General features: G+C 37.0%; 2 protein-coding genes across 2 annotated transcripts; one reads left to right on the top strand and one right to left on the bottom strand.

Moving 5' to 3' along the window:
* Positions 1 to 8873: 8873 nt before the first annotated feature.
* LOC110705018 (phosphoglucan phosphatase DSP4, amyloplastic-like) lies at positions 8874 to 22644 on the bottom strand. Its single transcript, XM_021882871.1, has 14 exons — positions 22498 to 22644; positions 22323 to 22392; positions 22172 to 22222; positions 21737 to 21836; positions 21490 to 21566; positions 21338 to 21414; positions 21112 to 21192; positions 20070 to 20202; positions 17980 to 18039; positions 15818 to 15874; positions 11955 to 12050; positions 10255 to 10314; positions 9870 to 9977; positions 8874 to 9241 (listed from the first exon to the last, which is right to left on the bottom strand). The coding sequence occupies exons 1-14, from the start codon at positions 22521 to 22523 to the stop codon at positions 9110 to 9112; spliced, it is 1128 nt and encodes a 375-aa protein (XP_021738563.1). The 5' UTR covers positions 22524 to 22644; the 3' UTR covers positions 8874 to 9109.
* A 467-nt stretch (positions 22645 to 23111) lies between these two features.
* On the top strand, positions 23112 to 23535 carry LOC110707863. The gene is made up of 2 exons (XM_021886253.1): positions 23112 to 23365; positions 23451 to 23535. Exons 1-2 carry the CDS (start codon positions 23112 to 23114, stop codon positions 23533 to 23535), a joined length of 339 nt encoding a protein of 112 aa, XP_021741945.1.
* The last annotated feature ends 278 nt before the right edge of the window (positions 23536 to 23813 follow it).

Here is a 23813-nt window from a genome sequence, read left to right as displayed (position 1 = left end):
AAAGTTACAAACTCTAGCAATTCTTGAGCTTGATTTTAATTAGAATTTAATTAGAATTGAATTGATAATAGGAAATGAATGCACGAAATTTTAAAAGAGTTACAATTATTGTTTATGGGAATAATTATTGCAAATTATTTTTAAGTACGGAGTACTATTTTAATCTTCCTATGACAGATTGATAACGTAAAATGTTGTGCAATAAATTAAAAATATAGCCTCCATTGAGCTAAAGAAAATCTTTTTCACATTCATCATCTTTATTGCTGGTCAATTATTCTTTTGGGTTGTGCTTCATCTTCTCTAGGTTTTCTTCTACTCAGGGATGGTGAATAAAGATTGAGGAGATAGAAATTAAAGCGCAAAACTCATTAATGGGTAGGGATTATAAAGGGGTAAGAAGCTAAATAAACATTTTGAAGGGAAAAAAGGTCCGTGCACTATTCATAAGAACAACTTCTAACTTTTTATAAGGTAGGGATGTCGTCTGAGAGTAACTTGTTGAAGGCTTCGACTTGGTTGTTTTCTTGGGGTCGGTCGACTGATGCAAAATAATTGGAGATCCCCTGATCCCCCAGCCAAGTCTTTAGTTGAGGAGTCTCAAACTGAGGACCATTGTCAAAAACCATAGACATAGGCACCCCAAAACAGGTGATGATATTCTTCCAGATGAAGGAAATGACGTCCTTTGTCTTGATGTTTTTTATCGCCTCCGCCTCTACCCATTTGGTAAAGTAGTCCACAGCCATTGAGATGTATAGCTTGCTGCTTGGAGCAGCCGTATATGGGCCCAGGATGTCCATGCCCATTTAGCAAACGGTACAGGACTATGGATTACAATCAGGTCGGTGGCCGAACAATGGATTAGCTTGCCAAATTTTTGATACTTGTCGCATTTTTTAACCATCTCCATAGCATCCGCCTCAAGAGTAAGCCAAAAGTAATGCCTCCCGGCCCTGACAGCTAAGGATCTGCCGCCTACATGAGAGGCACAGTATCCGACATGCAATTCTTCAAGAACTTCTTGCCCCTTTTTTGGGGTCACACACTTCAAAAGAGACTTCAGAAAGCCGGATTTGAAGAGCTCTCCTTGTCTTATTCTCAAAGCTTACAGCCCTTTTTTTTATCATGGACGCCTCCTGAGGTGAATCTGGGAGGGTGTCGTCTGTTAGATATGCCCGGATGCTATCCATCCAGGTAGAGCTTCGGTCAAGTACTCCAATGGGGTCTTCATCAGATATACTTCTTTTTCCATGACTTCCAAGAAGACTGACCGAGGCGTTTCACAAGAGGCGGATGACGCCAGTTTTGATAAAGCATCCTCCTGATTGTTTGTTGATCTAGGCACTTGACTTAAATTGAAGTCTTCAAGTGTCCCAGCTTCATCTTTGACCGCTTGTAAGTATATGCTCATAACCGGATGGGTGGCATCATAGAGACCATTGTACTGGCTAACGACCAATTCTAAGTCAGAGCAGGCATCAATTTTTGTGGCCCCTGCCGCCTTGCACATCCGGATGTCGGCTAGCAGGGATTTATACTCAGCCTCATTTATTGAGGCCTGGAACTTGAACCGTAGTGCATATTCATATTTGTCACCCTTAGGAGACTGACAAATAACGCCTGCACCACAGCCGTTCATCGTGGAACTTCCGTCCACATACACTTTCTAAACCTAATTGATATTGTCCGGCTCAGCCGGCCTTGTCATTTCAACAATAAAGTCGGTGAATGCTTGCCCCTTTATTGCCTTCCTTGGTTCGAAAGTGATTTCCAGTTCCTGCAACTCAATAGCCCATTTAATCATTCGACCAGAAGACTCGAGGGTCGTCATTGGCCGCTTGATCGGTTGGTCAGTGTAGACTGTGATCGGATGTGCCAAGAAGTAAGGTTTCAACTTCTTGACAGCCGTGTAAAGGGCTAGACCAAATTTTTCGACCATGGGGTACCGAAGTTATGCATTTCTAAGAACGTGGCTAATAAAGTAGACCGGGAGATGGATGTCGTCTCTTTCAGCTAAGAGAACAATACTAAGGGCATGATCTGAAACAGCCAGATACATATAGAGCGCCTCTTTGGGCAAGGGGCTGACCAACCTTAGCAAAGAGTGCAGATATGTTTTCAGCTTTCGAAAGGCCACCTCAGCATTATCCCCCCATTCAAATCTAGTCTTCTTCTGGATCACTTGGAAGAAGTAGAGGCACTTGTCGCCTCACCGACTGAGAGATCTTCCCAGAGATGCCAAACAACTGGTTAATTTTTAGACTTCCTTCATAGTACGGGGCGACTCCATGTCGATTACCGCCTGTATTTTTTCAGGGTTGGCCTCTATCCTCCTTTGGTCAATCAGGAATCCGAGAAACTTCCCAGACTCAACACCAAAGACACACTTTTTTGGATTAAGCATGACCTTGTGGCGAATGTTTCTCGGAGGTCAGCAAGGTGATCCGCCTGCAGTTTGGATTTGATTAACATGTCATCAATGTATGCCTCTACATTCCTCCTAATTTTATTAATGCAAACTGTATTAATCATGCGTTGGTAAGTAGAAAGTGCATTCTTCAAACCAAACTGCATCACATTATAACAGAATAACCCCTGATCAGTGACCGCCCTTTTTCTTGATCTTTTTTCCACAAGGGAATCTGATGAAAGCTTGAATAGGCATCCATGAAGCTCATCAGAGTATGTCTGGTTGTAGAGTCGACTAGACTGTCTATCTTTGGAAGTAGATAGCTACCCTTCGGACATGCTCTGTTTAAGTTAGTGTAATCCACACACATGCGCCAAGTACTATTTGGCTTCTTTACAACCACAACATTTGCAACCCAATCAGGGAAGTCACATGGCTGAATGAACTCAACATCTAACAGATTTTTAACTTTGGCGACTACCGCCTGACTTCTCTCCTCACCATGATTTCTTTTCTTTTGCCGAATGGGCTTCTATTTAGGATCCACAGCGAGTTTGTGGACAGCAAGATCCGGGCTGATGCCTAACTTAACAGCCGAAACTTGCACCTAACTTAGCAAAAGCAGTCGTCCCCACCTTAACAGTTCGCTCTGGCCGACTGTCGTCCAGAGGAATATCAATGTTTTCACCAGCCGGTCGTCTGACCACTCCCCGGTCAGTGATTGCTATTGCTTTTCTTTTTTGACCACCACCAGCGCATTATGCTTTCTTTTCTTGGCGGTTGGTGGGGTTGGATGATCATCCTCGATATCATCAAGGTTTATTGGCTCTTTGCCCTGACCAGCTGCAGCTGCCGTAGGCTTGACGTCCGAGAGATAGCATTCTTGAGCCGTCTTCTGGTCCCCGTTTAGGGAGCCAACAGTTCCATCATCCTTCTCATACTTAACAAGCATGAGAGCAGGAATGATGACAGTCTTGCACTCGTTAAGAGTGGGTCGGCCAAGGATAAGATTGTAGGCGGTCAGTTCTTCGACCACCAGGAATCGGATGGTCATGTGCCAACCGCTACCTTTTTCCCCCAGTCGGATGGGCAAATCAATGCGTTCGACTGGATGCACAACTCCTCCCCCAAAACCCACAAGGGGATAGGAGACATCCATCATGCTATCCGGCCTATACTTAAGGTTGGAAAGACATTTGCGGCTGATAATGTCTGAGGATCTTTCTGTGTCAATCAAGATGCGACCAACCAACTAGTTGGCCACTTTACATTCTATGACCACAGGGTCATCATGCGGCCGTCGGACTTTGCCTCTGTCCTTTTCGGTAATGATGACTTCAGGGAAGGCGGATGTGTTGGACGCCTGTCCCTCATCAACAGAATGGACCATCTTTCTTAGATGGTCCTTGTTGCCCCGGATGGTTGGGCCACCACCGGCGAATCCGCCTGCTATCGTATAAACCAGTTCCTCATCCGTTTCAAAGCTGATAGAAGGATGGGGCGTCTATTTGCTTGACTACCCCATATTTGATTTTGAAGTCACTTTGGACTTCACATAGGATTTCAGCGCTCCTTTGTCGGCCAGACGATCAAGCATCCGCTTGAGGCTGAAGCAGTCGTTTGTGTCATGGCCGACATCCTCATGATAGTGACAGTGCTTGTTCTTGTTCCGATTTTCAGTGCAACCTTTCATAGGAGTCGGCTTCTCAAGAGTCAGCCGATCCTCAATCTCCATGAGGATGGAGTAGCTGTCCTTGTGGAACTCGTACCTTGGAACGTATGGCTTCCACTCTTTCTTTTTCTTCTGGGATGGCTGATCAGAGTTATCAACTACCCAAATTTGTTTTTTCTTTTTGCTCTCTTCTGTTTTTAGAGACGGCTGAGCAGGCCGACTCTCCTTCTGTCGGTCAGACTTCTTGGAGTCTAATTGTTTATTAGAAGAGCAGAGCTCGGTCACCTGTATGTAGGCGTCCGCCTCCATCAGTGCTCATTGGAGGGTGAAGATTTTCTTGTGGACTAGTTTGAACTTGAAAGTCGACCCGTCCTTCAGACCTTTGAAAAAGTCTGTATAAGCTACTTCGTCAAACAATCCTTGGATATGCATTCTCACCAGATTGAACCGCCTGACGTATGATCGCAGCCTCTCTCTATCTCCCTGCTGCACATGGCCTAGATCAAAGCTCATTTTATTTGCAGGGATGTTCATAGAGAAGTTAGAAGCAAACAAGAACGCAAGCATCTTGAAGCTGTTAATGAAACCATTCGGCAAATTGTCGAACCACTTCTGGGCTATGCCCTTCAGGGTAGCTGGAAAGCATCGACACCAGGCGGCATCATCCAACCCCTGTAAGTACATGAGGTGGGTGTATGCCAAGAGGTGGTCTTCTGGCTTGGAGGTACCATCATAGGTTCCAACCGTTATATTTTTCACCTTGGTCGGTTGTTCGGCCTCAGCTATTTCCATGGAGAATGCAGAAGGGTTGTTCCCCAAGGTTTTGTAGCCGAAGCTGCCAGTCCAAAGGCTGATAGCTATATGCCGCCTGTCCTCCGAAGAAGGCAGGCTGGATGTAGGGCAAAGCAAGCGGTCGGTATAATGGTTGTGCCATATACTGCGCCGAGTTGATTACATGGGGCCCTGACTGTACGAGGGGTTCGTTTGATGGAGTCCCCTGTACTGAAGGAGATTCCTCACAAAGGTATTTTGAAAGCTATCGTGATAATTCGACGTGGAAGCCGACTCTGACAGCTGCTGATTCCTTAGCTGGTCGATGTATTGACGAGCATCAAGAAAGAATTTTTTGCTACCATCCGGTTGTACATGTCGGATGGCTTTTCTTGTCACTGTTTCTGGGAAACAGAGTCTTGAAAGGTCGAACTGGGGCCAAGCCTTCTCCTTTGAAGCAGGATGAGGAGTCGGCTGTCGGTCCCGGACCGACTTTTGCTTTCCAGATTGAACAGGCTTGGTGGCCGATTGTTCCTTTCTAGGAGCAATCGTCCGCTTGTTGATTAGACCTTTAATTTCACCCTTGAGGCTGCTCATGAACTTCATGAGCTCGTTGCGGGTGATTGGGGCTTGCTGATCCTGCCGCCTGGGAGGGATCAGTCGGCTACTGTAGACACCTAAAAATGTCTCCCCAAAACCAAGTCCGATGATGAACAACCTTTCACCGCCATTATTGGTCGGGTTGAGTATTTAATCTTGGAGTGCTTAAATCCATATTTCCATTTCATAAAACCAACCCAACTCCTATCCCATTTCCCCAAACCATAACTTATTTTCCTCTTTTCGTGCCTTTAAACCCAAAATAATTCATTTCGTGTCCTTTAAAATCATGCATTTCGTGTCCTTTTATAAAAACGTTTAATCCAGTTTATTTTGGTCCATAATCTGGGTTCAATGATTGCATAGTTGAATGGGTCTTTAAAATATCTTTCCAACGATATATTATAAGCCCAAATCTGATTTATAACGAATAAGTTATGACCAAAATATTAAGCCGAGCCCAAACTGAACCTAAGCCCACCTTACCTACGACCCAATGATCATGTGGAGGGTCCAAATGATTTAATCCAATTCCTAAACCAATTAGGATTAATTAGAAACTTCTATAAGTTTCTAAAAGATCCTAATTATCCTTTTTGAAACGATAAGATTAAAGAGTTTGAAATTGAATAAAACTCCTTTTTTGAAAGTCCTAATTTTATCCGAATTGAAAGACATTCAAAGATAGTCAGATATGATTTTCTTGCCTCATATTTTTTATCCAAATTTTATATGGTTGGATAGTCCTTGAAATTATCTTTCCAATGATATAATATAATATCAATTCCAAGCTATAACGGAAAAGATATGAATAAAATATCAAACTCTATCTTAAACTGACACCGTCTCACTATTTCGGCCATATCTTTTATTATATAAAATATTTTAATCCGATTCTAATTGGGTTAGAAAGTAGACTTCAAGATCTTTCTAAAGATATCTTATTTATCTTATTCCAATTTCTGGATCAAAAGATATGATAAAAACAAAAACCGCAAAAACTGCAGTCTATCGAGTTTTATTCTGATTTAATTCGGATCATATCTTAATTCTTCGACCCCTCTTTTTTCTCTATAAATAGAGGTCATATCACCCCTTTTTCAAGGATCAACAATCTTGATCATCAAATCCTTCTCTCTTTCTCTCTTTTACACCAAAAATCATTCTCTTCTCTTTCTCCCATATTCTAAGCCTTAAACCTATATTCCTAATTACACCATTCTTCCCTTAAGCACTCCAAGGAGTCCATACTTAACCCCGAGGTTCCGTCCTTAAACCAAGGCGTAAAAAGTATAAATAACTGAGGGTTTGGAACAAATCAAATCTACCTTTATTTAATTTAATTTTCATTTGATTTATATTTTTATTGAAGTTACTAACAATTTATTCATGATGTATCAATTTTAAGGAACGCGCGGAATGTGAGTAATTAATTAATTTAATTACTCTTATTTTATTTTATATTGCTAGTATCATGATTAAGTTATTTTATATTTGATTTGACTAACAAATTATTGTTAAATTGCTTTCAATATTAATGTTTATTCTATTATATTTTATGGTCACCATATTGCATGTTTAAAGGGAATATGTAATTGAAAATCACGCCTAATAAGATAATTTGGACAACCGTTTTAGGTTCCTTTTTAATCTTATTGTTTAATTCAAGTGATCACAAATATTTTAGAATTATATTTTGCATTAATATTAAACCAATTTAGCTTAATAATAGTTTAGAGTGAATTGAATCTCTGTTTGTATGCCTTTGAGATCGCTGGAAACACTTTTCACTATAAGAATCGAGTAGAGGCCAATACGGGCGAATGTAACTCCATGACTCACTTCGTACCATCATCCCCGATCCTCCTTTCGTGGTTCTGAACCATATGAATGGGGTGTAACCTTCACGGGTCAATCGTTGTTGCCTATCGTTGTCCCTTATCGTGGTGCCTTTTATGATCCGTGAACGGTTTACAAGTTCCTTAAAAACTTGTTGACGGCTCCCTACTTTATTTGTCCCTAATCTTATACGTCAATTCCCACTTCCTAAGAGTGCCAAGCATATTCACACATGCGTAGGCGCACTTCGAGCGACGCCTATAGCTACCCTAAAGGCTTACTAGATGGTCCAGGGGACCTGCTAAGACTCGCCTGGTTAGCATTGCGCCCCCGCCTGTCTTTGTGACGGAGGCGCTTAGAGATGAGTGACCCGTCTGGGGCCACATAGGTTTCGATGTCTCCATCGTCACCTGAGTCATGGTCCATCTAGACCACTATTTCTTCCTGAAGTCATGGTCCACAGGTTGCTCTTGTGAAGCCATCTTAGAGGTACTCTCCCCACAGACGACGCCAAATGTTTCGGGATTTTTTGTGTCCCTTGGGAGAGTTACATCTCAAGACTAGATTCAGCAAGAACGCTTGTACCTACAAAATAAACAGAATACCGAATGGTCGGTGTTCCGCCTCCGAAGATTAAGTTAGTACGGATTAGGAATAAAACGCGGAATTTAAGTTTATCTGCTCGGATTCTAAGCTCAAGTGTTGTCTGTTTCGACAGCTCGGTAATGATTGGAAAAGGTAACGTCCCCCATAAATGAGGGGAATGTCCCTATTTATAGGGACCTTGGAAAGTGTGCCCTACCTAGGGTTTGATTACCTAGGGATTAGGGCAGCGCCGTTTTGCGGCGCCCTCAAAGTTTGGGCCTTGAAGGCCGCCATTTCAAGGGAGGGATATTTGAGTGACACATGTCACGCATCTGGAGGGTCGATTTGGACACCTCCCAGGGCGACACGTGTTGCTCTCTCATTGGTCCACTTGGGGGTATTAAATACCCCAAATCACTTTTGATATTTGAATTTTTTTTTTTTTTTGAAAACGATATTTGAATAAGCATTATAATTGAATCTTAATTATAAATTTAATAACTAAATTAACAATTGTAAATAATCAATGATTCATGAACATATATAAATGAGTAGTTCATGAACATAAATAAACGAGTTGTTCATGAACTTATCTGAACGAGCATATCTATGTATGTGTTCAAACTTATTTATTAAACGAACTTCAAAATTTGTTCAAGCTCGACTCATTTATTATATAAACGTACATGAATGAGCTTCAAGCCCAAACACGAGTAGTTTATTGATCAGCTTGGTTCATTTACACCCCTAATGATCACAAAAGTATACAAAGTATATTATCCTAGCTAGAGGAAACAAGTTTCTTGTCAATCAACTAAGCTTGTCAGCTTAGAATTTTAGGTCACTCGTGTGAGTTTCTTGTTTTTCAACTAAGTGACACGTGTGACGTGTTCAATTATGATGTCAATGGTTTTTACTTGAGTTAGTCATGTCTACAGAGGATATAATCGACAATAATGTTAAATATGTTACAAGTTTTCCTTGCAATGTAACTCAAACCTCCAATTCTCCAAGCTTCATAAAACCCACACATATAGCTTAAAAATTATTTTATTAGTCAACTTTACATCGAGAGGTTCTTTACATATATCAACCACATTATTAACATAAATATTGAATAGCTAGTGCGGGGCATTTCAGTATTGGTATAAACTACTAGTATTGCTGCGATTGTATATAATGTGCCTTAAAGTCACTATCACATTGACTTTAATTTGCATCCTTTTACATCATTCATGATCTGAGACTTCCTCGAGAAATTGCCGTATTTTGATTCGTTCATTTGTGGTAAGATCTGGATCTTCCCCGGTTAACCTCTTCCTCACCTGTGCTCTATCACTATCTGGATCATCAGCGGAAACCTGCAGATAGAGATTTGAGTGCAAAAAAAACGAATTAAATGCGCAACAAAGGTGTTTATTCAATACAATGGCATCAGCCATTAGGCACCTCAATGACACTTGAAACATTTTCTCCATTACGAAATGATTTTACTATTTACTTCTCTACCTTCTCTGATACACTAGTTTAACTATGAGTAATTGAGTATTTTAATTGTGCATTGGTTAAAACAATATTTCATTTGTTACAAATCACATTGCAACCTTGCCTTTTTTGAAAGTTCCACAAATATTGCTTTTTACATTGCGGATATCAAATTTACCCTAGCTAACTTTTCCCGAGTTTCTTTTGCACTTGGATTTTGAGGGTAATTCAAATAAAAAAATTTGTGGTTCCCTCTCACCTTTTACCTACTTTCTTAATTTTTGTGCTTATCACCCCTCACCCAAACCCCCAAAATAATGAGAAATGACGCAACAATTTTGCAACGGAGGTAGTAAACATAATCTAGCTTCTAATGTTAAACTACTTAGTTTACCAACCTCTCATTGGTCATGATGAAATGCATTATACTAATTACGGAGTATACAAAAGAATCTTAAGAGTGTGCAGCAAGAATATCAAACTCTTATCATTTTTGACACTCACCACAACATAGTTATTGGTATGACCATCGTTATTTGTAGGAGTGACAAGTTCATTCTTGTTGCAGGTCCATTCACCATCAACAATATACTTGTACTCGTAATGTCCTTCCTGTTAAAAGGGATAGTGAATGTCATGGAGATCCGTTTGATCGCGTATTTAGTAGTTAAACTTCAGTAGCAACTAGCTTTTTTCATTGAAATGATAATAATATAATCATCCAAGTTATTTCCATATCCATTATTAGGATAGGTAATTAAATCGAAATTTTTACAGAGAACAATATGAAAGGAAAATGATGCTCCAAAAAGAAAGAAAGACAAAATATAAATTAGAAAACAAACTTGTGGCATAGGCTGGCATTAAGGTATATCTACGCATAACTTACCAGCAATTCTCTCTGCAAAATCCAAGCATTCTGCTCCTTGTCAAATTTCAGTGGAACTTTCTGAAATTAAAAAACTATGAGTTAATGATGCTTTGTACAGAATACAAGATATGCAATGAAGTAGCAAAAAGAAATAGCAGGAAAACAGTTCAGTGTATAACACATGCCAAATTAATAGGATTCAGGAGTGGGAGTCACTTATCTAAAGATTAAGAGGTTTTTTTTTTTTTTCCAGCTGATTTCCTCATCCAAACTTGTAAGAGCTTATAAACTTAAATTTCTTCATTTTTTTTTAAGGTGGATGGACAAAGGCCTTGCTTTCAAAAGAATATATGAGATATTAGTTCCACTTATAAGATAACATGAAAGAAAAGAAAAAAAACAATAGAAGCATGGACTTCTTTTTACTAATCCAAACATATCATGCAATTACTTTTCTTGAAAACTAATTCTATTAGGGAGAAATGAAAGAAGGCCTAAAATCATAAGAATAAGATGCTGGTCCAACCTTAATAAATAGATTGTCAGCGCTTAAATTAATTAAATAGTAATAGGTGGTTTGGATGTGCATATTTCGAAAGGGGCATGATCCACGACCCAAACAGTGATGCCACTTACCTATAAAGAAGCCTACTCCCTTTATCCTATAAAGGTGTCTACCTTTGCACAAAGTTTTGGGAGATAAATGGTGTTTGGTTATCAATTGTTATTGAGAATTTCTTCACGGTGGCCTCGTGATATTGCAAATTCTATATGTTAAAAACTTTTTTTTTTAGTTTTTCGAGTGACCTCATGGTATTGCATAACCAATTAGTGTGCTCTTATTAGTATTTTATGGCTAACCCTTGGTGTTATAATGTTAACTCTTAGCTTAAATAACTAAATTTACTAACCTACCCTTCAAATTGAATCAACCAGTCGGAATCCCTACTCTCCCAAACACCCTACTCTACCCCCAAGCACCCAATCACCCATACCTCCTATCTAAACCAACCCACCCATAAGCCACACCAACACCACCAGCCACCCACAGAAACGCCTAGCACCCACCAAAACCTCAAACCAACCACCGAAGGATGGGGTACATATAGTAAATAGATGATCTGCCATGAAACACTTGTACACCTAGCAAATGAACACAATTTACCTAGGCACATAAATACACCACATACACAGAAATGGAAACTCCACTAGTACATGACACGTGTACACCTAAATAACGTTCACGTGGGATCCATCTTTAATGCCAGGAAATAAAATAGTCCAACTCAAACTTCAAAATTGAGGGATGAAATTGGACTGGATCTTTGACTAATAGCACTGGTCATGTATATAGTCTTTCCTTGCCCATGTGCCCAAGAAGTGTCTTAACAAGTCAATTTTGTTCTTCCTCCGTCCATAGAGTTCCAATGTTTGTAAGAATCTGAAATGTGTATTTCAGAATTCAAAAAGCAGTTGGACTCAGCCACTTAGAAAATACCTCTTCCTGATTCACCATTTATCTAAGGTTTTCCAAGATAATTAGTCCTAAACCTCACATCTTAAACAAAACAAAACAAAAATGCACCATTGTCAATCGACGAGGTAACCCACTATCTTTCCAAATAATAATAAACATTAGTTAAGCAGAAGAGCAGTTAACTAGCCTATATGTAAGAAAAATATCAGAAAAAACAGAATGCAGATTATAATATTGTTACCTGGCCCCAACCAACATCAAGCCCAGAAATTTCAACAAGGGTACAATTTGGATCATCCCATTTGCATATGGTTGACTTCTTTTTGAGGCCTGTAAGCTTTAGAAAAACAGCAAGACATGCACAATTGTGAGCAAACAGACAGGAGATAATTTTCAGAGACTAATTTAGGTACTTTATTGTTTTCACAACATCATGAAGACATCAAACTCTACTGGTTGAGTGAACACTATGTTTCTTGGTCAAGGGGAATGTTGTATATTTCGTATTTATTAAGGCTTTTACTTAACTAGGTTTGACGCAAAAAAGAATAATTCAATCAAAGACAAAGCAGAAGAAAAAAAGAAAATGATAAATCAAAAAGGTATCACAGAGTGTCCACTATACTAGGTCTCTATCGGGACTTTAATTGCCATTTTGGGCCACTGAATAGGGGATTAAAGGGGAGTATATATACCTTTAAGTCATGCAATTAAGGGATATTCAGATTATTAACATTAATTTCTTAGATTAAGGGTGTATTTTAGAGTGAGAAAGTGGAACTCCATTGTTAAATCTTCAGCATTCAACTAAGCTTCAAATTTCAGTAATTTCTTCATCATAATTCTTACTCCCTCTGTCCCTATTTTTTTAATTACCCCATCATACTTTTCACGGTCTCCAAGTCTCCAAGACGCGTCTTAAAATAAATATATCTCTATTTTCATGCGCGTAAAAATATAAAAACTTATATTCATAAAATATGCAATGAGACGTATACAACACGATCCCACGTGATCAATGGTAACAATGGGACAAAAATTCATGGACGGAGGGAATATTTTCTTGCTTTCCAATTCGTTATTACTTAGTTGATGTTAGTTGATAGTTGTTAATCAAAGATTAGTGTTTTAACCTTATATTAATCATGTTTAGTTTATCTTGGTTGGTTATATTGTAACTTGATTTCAATGGTTTTGATGTAAATATCCCTACTTTCAGCTAGATTCTAGCTAGGATAGGGGGTGATGGGTTGTTTGTGATGCTTGATGATGATCTTATATGATTAAGTTGAAATACTTTTGTACCTCGAGCTATTTGGTGATGTCCTTGTTGCTTGGGGTCTTTTTGACCAAATAACTTCTTGACAGTTACTGTTATTAAAATAGTTATACAGCGTGAGCTAGTTTAGTGTGTTTGCTTAAACTAATAGCCAAAATTATCAAAATCAGAATTCTACGTTGAATTAGAAGGGGCTCTCATAATTGAATCGTAATCAAGACATCATTTCCAAATTTAATTAAATATATTTGAATTATGAGACCTAATTATTAATAGAAAATAGTTTTTTAATCATTAAACAACCGATAATTGACAATATATATCTATAAATAACTTTGTAGGCAATAGGCATGTTTTAAACTTGTAAGGATTTCGCTACTTAAGAAAAATATAAAATTAAGTAGAATCGTAATTGAATCGTATCACATACATGTATAGTAAAATCATAAGATTCTAAGATTTAAATTATGATTTTAATAACAATGCTAATAGCTAATGCCGACCATAGAAATTAGGTGCTTGAACATCTAGTGTGTGAGGACTGCGGGAGTGACCTTGTGTGACAAGTTACCCCTTTAATACCTCTTTGATCAACTAAATCATCGTTAATTGTTAATTTTCTCGTGAATAGCTTAATCCACCTTCCCTAGGTTTTTTTTTTTTTCTTATTGCTGATTGTATTTTAATTCTTCAGATTTATTTAACTGCCTTATTTGTTAGTTGTTATTCAACTTTCTTAATCATCAAAAACAAAAACAGAATGCGTAGGCTTGAATAGTAAATGAATTAAGGTGATTGCATTTTGAATCCTTGTGGCAATATGACCTTGGTCATCACTCCACTTAGGTTAGTGATTAGTTTGGAATTTATTAGATCATGAGAGATAAAATTCCAAACTATCTTTCCTTATCAAGTGTCAGCTAAAAAAAATGGTATGTAAAAAAGTGCATGGAAAAATAACTTTGTAAGAATATATACCATAAAAATATACTTCCTCCGTTCTATTAATATTGCAACAATGGACTTTTTGCACTATTTATCACTCTTGTTTGACCATATAATATGAGTTATACGTTAAGCAAAATATAGTCAAGTAGGATCTTGTTGGATTTGCCTCATATAATACTTTCACAATATCAACTTTTTATAATTTTTACTCTTACATAATTGTAGATATTTAGCATATAAAATGTGTTTTGGGATGCGTAATTTCCTCCTTCTTGCAATATTAACAGAACAGAGGAAGTATGTATTAGTTTTAGAATTGGGTGGCACACAAATTATATTTTAGTTGGGAGATTCAATTCTTGTATACCAAGTTATGGAAGTTTCTTTGATCCGGTTGAACAAGGTATATATTCTGAGTGGCTATATCATGGAGGACTGTCATGTGCAGAAGTGTGTGAGCCCCTCACACCACCAAGCCTTAATGAGGGGGTGAGATATGAGAAGCAAAATATGTGAGCTTTGGTGGAAAAAGGTTTACCTACTTTGCATGTACAAAATAGGGTTGTGACAAGGACTGTGTGCTTGTAAGAAGGGGTACAAGTTTAAAATCATATATTGGCTCAAAGAGAATCTGAGACAATAAGTAGTGTTTTTACTTTCCAATTTAACTCATTTTTGTCAATATTTGAGGTTATGTTGCAGGAAGGATATGTTGAATCTCGAGGAGTTACTCTGCTCTGCATTATTGAAGCTTGGCTTCTATTCGCACTTTGATAGGTTTAAGGTTTTATGCATATGTATCAACAAAAAAGATGTGTTTTACGGGTCATATACTATGACATGCTAAGATACTTCATAGTTAAGAGTGATTGGATGAGAGTAGTCTTGAGTTGGGTAACCTTAGGACATATATTGGTGTATAGGACTAGTTTTCAGATTAAAAAGTACCATTTCATAAATATCCATGACTCACAAGGTGGCTACAAGTACTACAAAATGGCACAAGAGACTTTGCTTGAAAGTCAAACTAGCCTCTTAACAAGGAAGATTTGGACCTACATTGCATGTCAAGATTATATGTAAGAACCAACCAAGAATAACAAACATTAATTTTTGTTTATAGAAATTTGACTACACTACAGATACCAACAAAGTAAACCTTCCTCTTAAGGGATTCATACACTAACATACTCATGTTTGGCGTGAAGTTGTCCTTTAAGGAATACTCAAGGTCCTCAGTTACGAGCAGCATTATCTGCCACTAGAAAGGGGGTTAGGGTCACACATATTTCCTCTACAAACTGGTATTAGAGCACAAGATCTGATCTAATGATGGTGACTATGAACAAGAGAAATTTTGGAACTTGTTGGATCATAAAAAAACAGTTAACAAGTGTAATTAGTTATTTGGTTTAATCTACTAGGGCTACTACAACATGCAAGTTGCTATCTTATGGCCTCGACCTCAACAATGAGAGTGAAATACTAGAAAGTTACTGAAATGAATTTGCGGCCGGATAAAATTATAAGTGATAAAAATAATAATAAGTGAGCAAATAGAATATTGCTGATTGAAGACTACAATTTTATGTATATGTTTTACTAGAATACAATAAAATTTTTCACTTATTTATAGTTTGGAGGATAACTAGTAATATGTTATTAATCAGAAAAAACACTACGTACTATACATACCATCCAAATACACTATGAACTCTCTCCTCCCTAAAGGGCATATATAAACACTAAATGCAACCTTCAAGGAGATAGAAAAAAAAAAAAAAAAAAAAAAAGAAGATTTTGCCAAATCAATTGGAGGCTAAATGAGAATATACAAAAGGAACTGTAAAGATGAAGTCTGCAAATAAACAACTCACAATGTCAGCTGTTGCACTTTTAATAGCATCCAATTTAGGGCAACAAGAACGTTTGCTCTGCAAGAAAAGATCAGCAATAAGATTTACCATCTTAGACAGCATTAAAAAAAGGTGATAGCTAATAAATATATACCTGTAGCTGATAGAGTAGTCCAACCCAAAACACAAACTAATTTTAGCATATACTACCTCTGTTTCTTTTTAGTTGACACGTATTCCTTTTTAGGAAGTTTTTTTTAGTTGACACGTTTCTTTTTGGGGTAAATTTTTTACCTTGCATTTACAAGGTACCCCACTTACTTTTTCATTCTCTCTCACTCTCTCTCCTCTCCTAAATATATGTGTCTAAATCAAACGCGTCAACTAAATAGAAACGGAGGAAGTATTTAACAAGGGTAGAATACCTACTGGGTATATAAATCAATCTCCCCTTTGCAAAGTATGGGCTAACCCATACACACACACACACACACACACACACACAACTGATACACTCACTCTGTCCCGAAAGATTTCCCCATAACACCATATTAATGTACTCTCTGTCCCACAAAGATAGCACCAAGTTCACTTTGTTTAAGAGAAAAGCAAGGCAGGTTGGTTGGTGGGACCAAAAATGAAGTTTGTGAGAGACTGAGAGAAATGTATTTGTCCCTTATACCCACTTATAATATGGAAGGAACTCAACGGGACATCCAAAATGAGAAATTGGGGGTTGGGGGGGGATGGAGGAGGGTAAGATATCGGTTTACTTATGCTTTGCAGGTTGTATTTTGTAAGTAAATATTTCATTATCTTTAAATGTAATTTATAACAAAAAATAAAATAAATAAAACACATACACACACCTTTATCTAAATAATGTTGGCCAGTTTCAATCAAAAATTAGAAATATAGCTGTCTCAGATTCACAGATTACTCTAGTTAGGAAATGGGTAAACAAAATGAATGTTGATTCTTTATATGAAAAGGTTATCAGTAGGGAACCTTGTATCTGTGCATCCAGCAGAACATATAAATTTACCAAAAGATAAGAGAACAGGCATAACCATAACCCATATTTACATTACACCAAATGGTTGGATAATTGACAGGTAAAACCATTGGAAGTATAGAATCTTTTGAAGTTGCTGACAAAAAACAAATTAGTTTAACATGTTATAATTATGTGAAATTGATTGCTAGTACATAAAATTTTGCATTAAAGTATTAAACCATGGAGTTGTGAGTTTGACTCTAGTCAATGTATACCAGAAGTCAAAAGATGCAACTCTAACATAAGTTGCAAATACCTAGGAGAGCTAAAGGAAAGTTTCCCACCAAATAACACATGTTATCAATATGTAATCTACAGAAAGCATCAGCGAGAGATGGATTAACAGCTTTTATAGTAGCTCGACTACTGCCTGTTTCAACCTTCCTACATATATCTACATTGTTGTTACTGCTTCCTCACTTCACAGATAGGAAGATTAGCAAAAACACAATGATGCTGTTCTCACTAGAGTTCAGAGATACACCATCTTCACTTCTTTTTGGCTTATTAAGACTGCAGACTGGGACATATTATCCCAAGAACCAGGAGGAAATATGAGCTTCCTTTAAATCATAAACTTTGCTTGTATGATAGTAATATTCCAAAACTGCTATAGAAAATACAAAGTACTAAAGCTCTTGCACAGGCACCATGTACATTGAATTTCTCTGAGACTTGGTTAGCACATTAAGTCTGGAGACTTTGGACCCTAAAGGCATAAACAATTTGTTGTCTTGGCTTCTATGGCATATTTGTATTTGCCAAATACCAACATGCTGTGTCGTGAAAAAAAAAAAAAAAAAATCCAGGACCAGTTACAGTACTGGAAAAAGGATTGGAAATACCTTGTATGTCTATACAAATTTAGCAATATCAGTCTTCTTTTATCATTTAAAAATTTCAAGTGGTTTCTTAGAGTATATCACATAAAATTGGTAAGGCGGCAGCACTCAAGGGCATGAAATCCTTTTTTTTCGACTTTAAAAAAAAAATTAGTAAGAGTTTAGATCAAAACATCAAATGCCTTACTCCCTTGGTAAATGAATGGTGCCAAATCAAACAACATTGACAAATAATAGATTGATCCATGCAGCACAAATGAATAATTGAAAGAATGCACACGTACCAGCAATAACCTGTGGGCTTCATTTAGCCTATATCCTTGAACACAATACATGTAGGCTAACTGCAATTCAGTCATGAATGTTAGGTTATAGCACGATAAGTGCAATTGGCAAAAATGAAGCAAATAAAGTAAAGCAAAGTGTTTCATCTTTTTCCTGTTTATCTGCCAGAAATTAAGACTATAAATAGACCAAATAAATGCATCTCTAGTTTCAAGGTGCGGTACCGATTAAAGTTAAAAAAAATAATAATAAATAAATAAATAAAATAAATTCACACAAATATAATACATGTATTTTATTTGTGTTGATAGTGATCTATTGGCAAAATGTGTAGGTATAAAGCACCATTTTTAGTTTCCAGACTCCATAATTTTTGAATACCATAATATTGGTTTTGGGCTTGGAAATGTTAATGCCAATAATATCACGTTCTGTATGCAGTATAATTTTCCCCCTAAAACCTCATTCTCCTTCCACCCTCTCCCCACCCTCCCTTTTCTCTGCTCTGGGTCCAAAAGTTGTATATAAATATTTCACTTCAAATGAGGAGTCTTTTTTACCCCCTATCATTATCACCATTACTGAGTCTTCTTTCCCCTTTCTCATTTTTGCCATCATTACATCAATTTCAAGGTCTAAGAAAAAATTGCCAGATAATCTACAATGAGATTAAGTTTGGGATGCCAAAATCCACTTTTATGTGATCTTGAGCAGTGGAATATAACTGTAGACCCAAAAATTTTGAAGCCATAACTTCAGTTTCAATGAAGTTCCATGACCCGCGTGCACACAAGCACATATCCACAATGTCAGCGAGCACTATAAGCTCAGACATCCTCCGGCAGACACAGTTTACCTTGCTAACACAATTGACATCTATTTTACGAATTAAGATAAACAAACTCAGAGGCTGATTTTGTGGCGAAAAAAAAAAAAGTAAAGGCAGTTCCTCGACAATATTGCGTGGCTACGAGATGAAAATAATGTAATATATAGTAAAGGCTGCCTATATCTTGTTTAGTAATATAGTCAAAAGATTCCAACAGTTTACCAAAATTTTAAGTAATCATACAGAAACTTCAGGTCACCAAATCAAATCTAACCTCATACAGTAGAATTAAAATATCATTATATTTGGGCTTCATCAAAACAGTCCAATTCTAATTGTGTGAACTTCTTGTATTGTCAGATTGTTCTATCTTAACTAAAGAAGTATTAATATCAACCATAGTAGGTAAAAAAAAGCCACAGTATCGCCCTATTGTTCTTTGATTGTCATGATTTGTTACCTTTTTTGTAAGCTAAATTATACAAGGAAAAAAAAGTTCAGAAAGAAAATATTGTGATGAATCAGCAGCAGACCGTACAGCCACCACTGAAGGTGTACACTAGGATGGAGAAGAACCGGGACTTGGCAACAGGGGACCAGCAACAAGCAAACAACAGTCATTAATATTCCACCAAGGGGGCAAGCAACATGGTAGGAGGAGGGACTGCTCTGCTCTGCTGTGACCGTGGTCAGCTAGTGAAGACTAATTAGCAATTATGGATTGTAGTACTTTTGGTAGTATGTTTTGTATATATAATGAAAAAGGTTTAGCTTTGATGTTATGTTGAGTATTGAGACCTTAATGAGAGTTTGGTATCCTGAATTTACCTCTTGAGAGTGATAACCTCAAGTTATCAAGACAACCTTTTGGCTGGGATTAATGAAAACTTGAATCTTTCAGCTATTTCCTGTTTTATTTGTTCTTATCTCTTGTGTTGCAAAGTCAGTTCATTACAAATATCTAGAAAGTATCCCCCATTTGATTAAACATTGACTATGTTTCATGAAAAAAAACCTAATAAGAAATAATATACATCACTTACAATAAGGACAGGATAAATTGGTAGACCAACTAATAGAACTTCATAAACATTTTTATACTTTGACCATCCATTATTAGCAAAAAATTTCAGCAGTAAATCCAAATGAAGAAACAGGGGTTTGAATAGGAAAATGAAACAGTTGAACAAAAGTAGACATGAAAAAACAAAATGACAAACACAAGTAGACGATAGAGAACAAAAGTGATATAGAGCATACCGCAACAGCAGGAGCTCTACCCATTCCAGCAGTACAATGTATGTAGGCAATGCCTCCATTTCGGTTCATAGCCTTATATAACTTGCTCACCACAGCTGGAAGCCTCATCCGTAAATCAAACCCATCAAAGTCCCTGTCATATTAAAATTTTTAATCCAAAATTCTTCAAAAGGGCTAACCAACATGACAGGGCATGTGAAACTTAATGGTAATGCCTTAATCTTTAGATAGAACAGCCTTAACGAAAGAACACTACCACCAAGTGTGAAACTCGCTGCATGGATTGTGCAGAGAGGTTAATATGTACAGTGCAACACACCTTTCCTATCTAAACAAGAAGCACTCAACATGCATCACCAACAAGCTAAGTTTTAATAATATGGCATTATTACACCGTTCATGTCAATTTTTAACACAAGCGTTTTATACCATACAGAATTAAAACTGAAACACTGCTGTTACCATAAACCGACACCTCCACTTTAAATGAACTTTTCCTTGATCAATATAAAAAACTTAAATTTATGAACGAAATTTGAAGCCAAAGTCTTGAGAGAAAATCAAATGTTTTAAGCCATTGCAAGCCAAAGACATCCTTCCTTTTAACTCCTTGTTTATGATCTGGGCACAAGGATTTAAAGTAAGATGGCAATTTGGTATATTCTGCGCCACCAGCCCAGATGGAGCAAGTAAGGGCATGACTTTGACAGGAAGTGGACAGGTGTGGCTGTCAAAAGTCACAACCGTCATGGGTACCAAGTAGGTGGTGTATTTATAAGCTTTTCCACCTCGTATTGACCCATCCTGTACTTCATCAACCCACCTACTCTTACCACCCCATTTGAAAGCATACTCTACCAGATTTTGGCCTAAACAAGATTGTCCAAATAAATACCCAATGTCGAAGTTTTGAGTATAGAACATGGGAGCAAAAGAAAATTTTGACATTTGTCTATTATAGCCACTGAAGGTATGGCTTGCAAATGCTCGAGATTCAAGAGGCAGTAAAGAACTACAAAGGATAGATCAACTCATCAACAACCTTATTTCAGCACGGATATGTTCTATATCAATATATTTTTCTGCATACTTCTGAATAGCTTTGATATCAACTCCAAAATATCTAAAAGAAGTTAAGAAATCATTAAGAGTATTTATGTCAGAAAAAAATAAACAGCAAACATATATACAAGGATTCAATATATTTTTTGGTTCAATGTTTGCAAATTTAAGCCACCAGAAGACTCGTATACACCAATAGAGGATACTCTAAATCTGGATCTTGTTGGAGACAGAAAATTGTTTTAACACCAATATTTCGAAGTTTGTCAACATCTGCAGGACTCTGCATTTGAGATAATGCGTTATAGAAGAAAAAGTTTTCAAGGCATAGAACCAACTACAGGCAGAAGATACATACCTGTAGGCATGAACCGACAATCAAGTCTGGCCGAATAAAATTATAATTTATCCCTAATTCATGCCTGTAAGTCAGAGCTGCGGATTAAAAGTTAGAATAGATAAATAACACTGGCAAAGGAGATACCTCAGACACCAAAAGGCAACAAACGAAAAAGCAACGCTCTTCATATACAGAATAACAGAAATAAGACAGTGTAATAGCTCATCGTTATAATTCATTGAAACCTAGGAAAGTTCGGACTTACAAGCACCCATTGCTTCTGTCATGGTATCACTGTATACATCTGATTTCTTCTCCTCCGCAACCTCGCTCATCTCACTGCTGGATTTTGAGCCAGAAACTGCCTGCATAGTAACATTGACACTATCCTTTATATCATGATGTATACAAATTCACTAAACACAAGTAGAATGTCCTAAAACTAACTAGTTACATGAATTGTATTAAACAACATGCAGCCACAACTTCCATTCCATTTATCACTAACAAAGACACCAAAAATTAGTACTATCTTTTCTTAATTGAGAGCTCAACAATGACTAGACCCACATGATATATTCTCAACACAATCAAATCAAACAACAAAATTCAGCAATAAAATGGACAAACTCATAGCACATTACAACTCGAAAATTTAAATCCGAAAATCAAAATGTCGAAACAAGAGGTCATTACTAACCTTTACAGCCACACTCTGGCGAATATCCAGATCATTAGCATTCATCACAGGCTACATATTCCACCCCAAAACAAATTAACACACAAATATATTGAAAATTTAAAATCATCAACAAATTATTACACAAATTTGAAAGAGGGGAAGAGCATACCAACATATGAACAAAGCTTGAAGGTTTAATTTCATGGGGTTTGAAGAATTCAGATGGCAAAGCATAAAGCCTGATTATAACCCAAAATACCAACATATAAATAAATAATATTGAATGATAAGCAAAAACAAGAACAATAATTTAAAATTGTAAGATTAACGACTAAAACCGTTACCTGGGAAAATTCTGAAGACAATTCATTGCAAAATTATAAAAAATGCAAAAGATAAAAGCGACAGCAAAAAGAGGGGATCTTTCTTCTTTGTTTGTAAAGCTGAAAGGGGAGTACTCTATAAAAATGCACGAAATAATTGGTGGGACATTGTGAGTATAACAGATATTTTTTGGTTAGATCTTCTAGTTTGGAATTTGGAATATTACATTATTAAATTAAAATTGTTATGATAATATCTAAATATGGATGACTATTATCCCATGTACAATCTAGAATATTCTAGAGTTGGGTATCTGGTCTTTTCATTGATGGAATCCTAGGAAATGTACATTATATATATCCCGTACTAGATGGAATATGAAATGCAACGTAACAATCTTCCCTCATCTCTTTTTATTTTCTCTTCCATATTTAATACGTTATCAGCACCATTGCTAGTCAACTGAGTAGGATTACCAAACATTTATCTAGAATCCCATATTATTATTATCATGTAAGTATGATCGCAGCCCATAACAATTATAATTTAATATTTATCTACTTTTGCATGCTTATTTATTGGAATACCAACATATATAACGAATACAGAGCATGATATATAATTTAAGTGAAAAATGTCGAACCTTGCCAAGCTCGAATTTGTGGCCCTTGATATTACCGGAAAGAATTATTTATCATGGGTGTTAGATGCTGAAATACACCTAGATGCTAAAGGGCTTGGTGAAACAATAAAAGAGGTTAATAAGGCAACAGCTCAAGATAAGGCTAAAGCCATGATTTTTCTTCGCCATCACCTTCATGAAGGGCTCAAAAATGAATATTTAACTGTGAAAGACCCACAAATCCTTTGGAGTAATCTAAAGGAAAGGTATGACCACCAACAAAACAGTGATACTCCCTAGAGCTCGTTATGAATGGTTAAATTTGATATTGCAAGATTTTAAATCTGTTAGTGAATATAACTCAGCTATGTTTAAAATAACTTCTCAATTGAAATTATGTGGAGAAAATATTACTGATGCAGAAATGCTTGAATAGACATAATCCACTTTCCATGCTAATAATATTGTCCTGCAGACACAATATAGAGAAAAAGGTTTTAAAAAATATTCTGAATTAATATCTTGTCTTCTTGTGGCTGAGCAAAATAACGAGTTGTTAATGAAAAATCATGAATCACGTCCTACTGGCTCTACTCCATTCCTTGAAGCGAATGTGACAACCCATAACGGGAAAGAAATTAAAAACAGAGACCATTCCAGCAGTAGTGGTCGAGGTAGAGGTCGTGGTTGTGGCCAATGGCGCGGCCGGGGTCG

This window comes from Chenopodium quinoa, unplaced genomic scaffold (genome assembly GCF_001683475.1).
Source record: "Chenopodium quinoa cultivar QQ74 unplaced genomic scaffold, ASM168347v1, whole genome shotgun sequence".
NCBI classification, from domain to species: Eukaryota; Viridiplantae; Streptophyta; class Magnoliopsida; order Caryophyllales; family Amaranthaceae; genus Chenopodium; species Chenopodium quinoa.
This window is presented reverse-complemented; position numbering and strand designations above follow the sequence as displayed.

What these genes read in the sequence shown, in the direction of transcription:
- LOC110705018 (XM_021882871.1), bottom strand. Translation starts at nt 22,523, where the DNA reads ATGAATTGTCTTCAGAATTTTCCCAG. An exon ending in CAAGCTTTGTTCATATGTTG is followed by an intron (nt 22,223 to 22,322) that starts GTATGCTCTTCC and finishes TGGAATATGTAG; the next exon opens with CCTGTGATGAATGCTAATGA. An exon ending in CATATCCGTGCTGAAATAAG is followed by an intron (nt 20,203 to 21,111) that starts GTTGTTGATGAG and finishes TTAATATGACAG; the next exon opens with GGACTTTGATGGGTTTGATT.
- LOC110707863 (XM_021886253.1), top strand. Translation starts at nt 23,112, where the DNA reads ATGTCGAACCTTGCCAAGCTCGAATTTGTGGCCCTTGATATTACCGGA. An exon ending in TGGAGTAATCTAAAGGAAAG is followed by an intron (nt 23,366 to 23,450) that starts GTATGACCACCA and finishes TAAATCTGTTAG; the next exon opens with TGAATATAACTCAGCTATGT.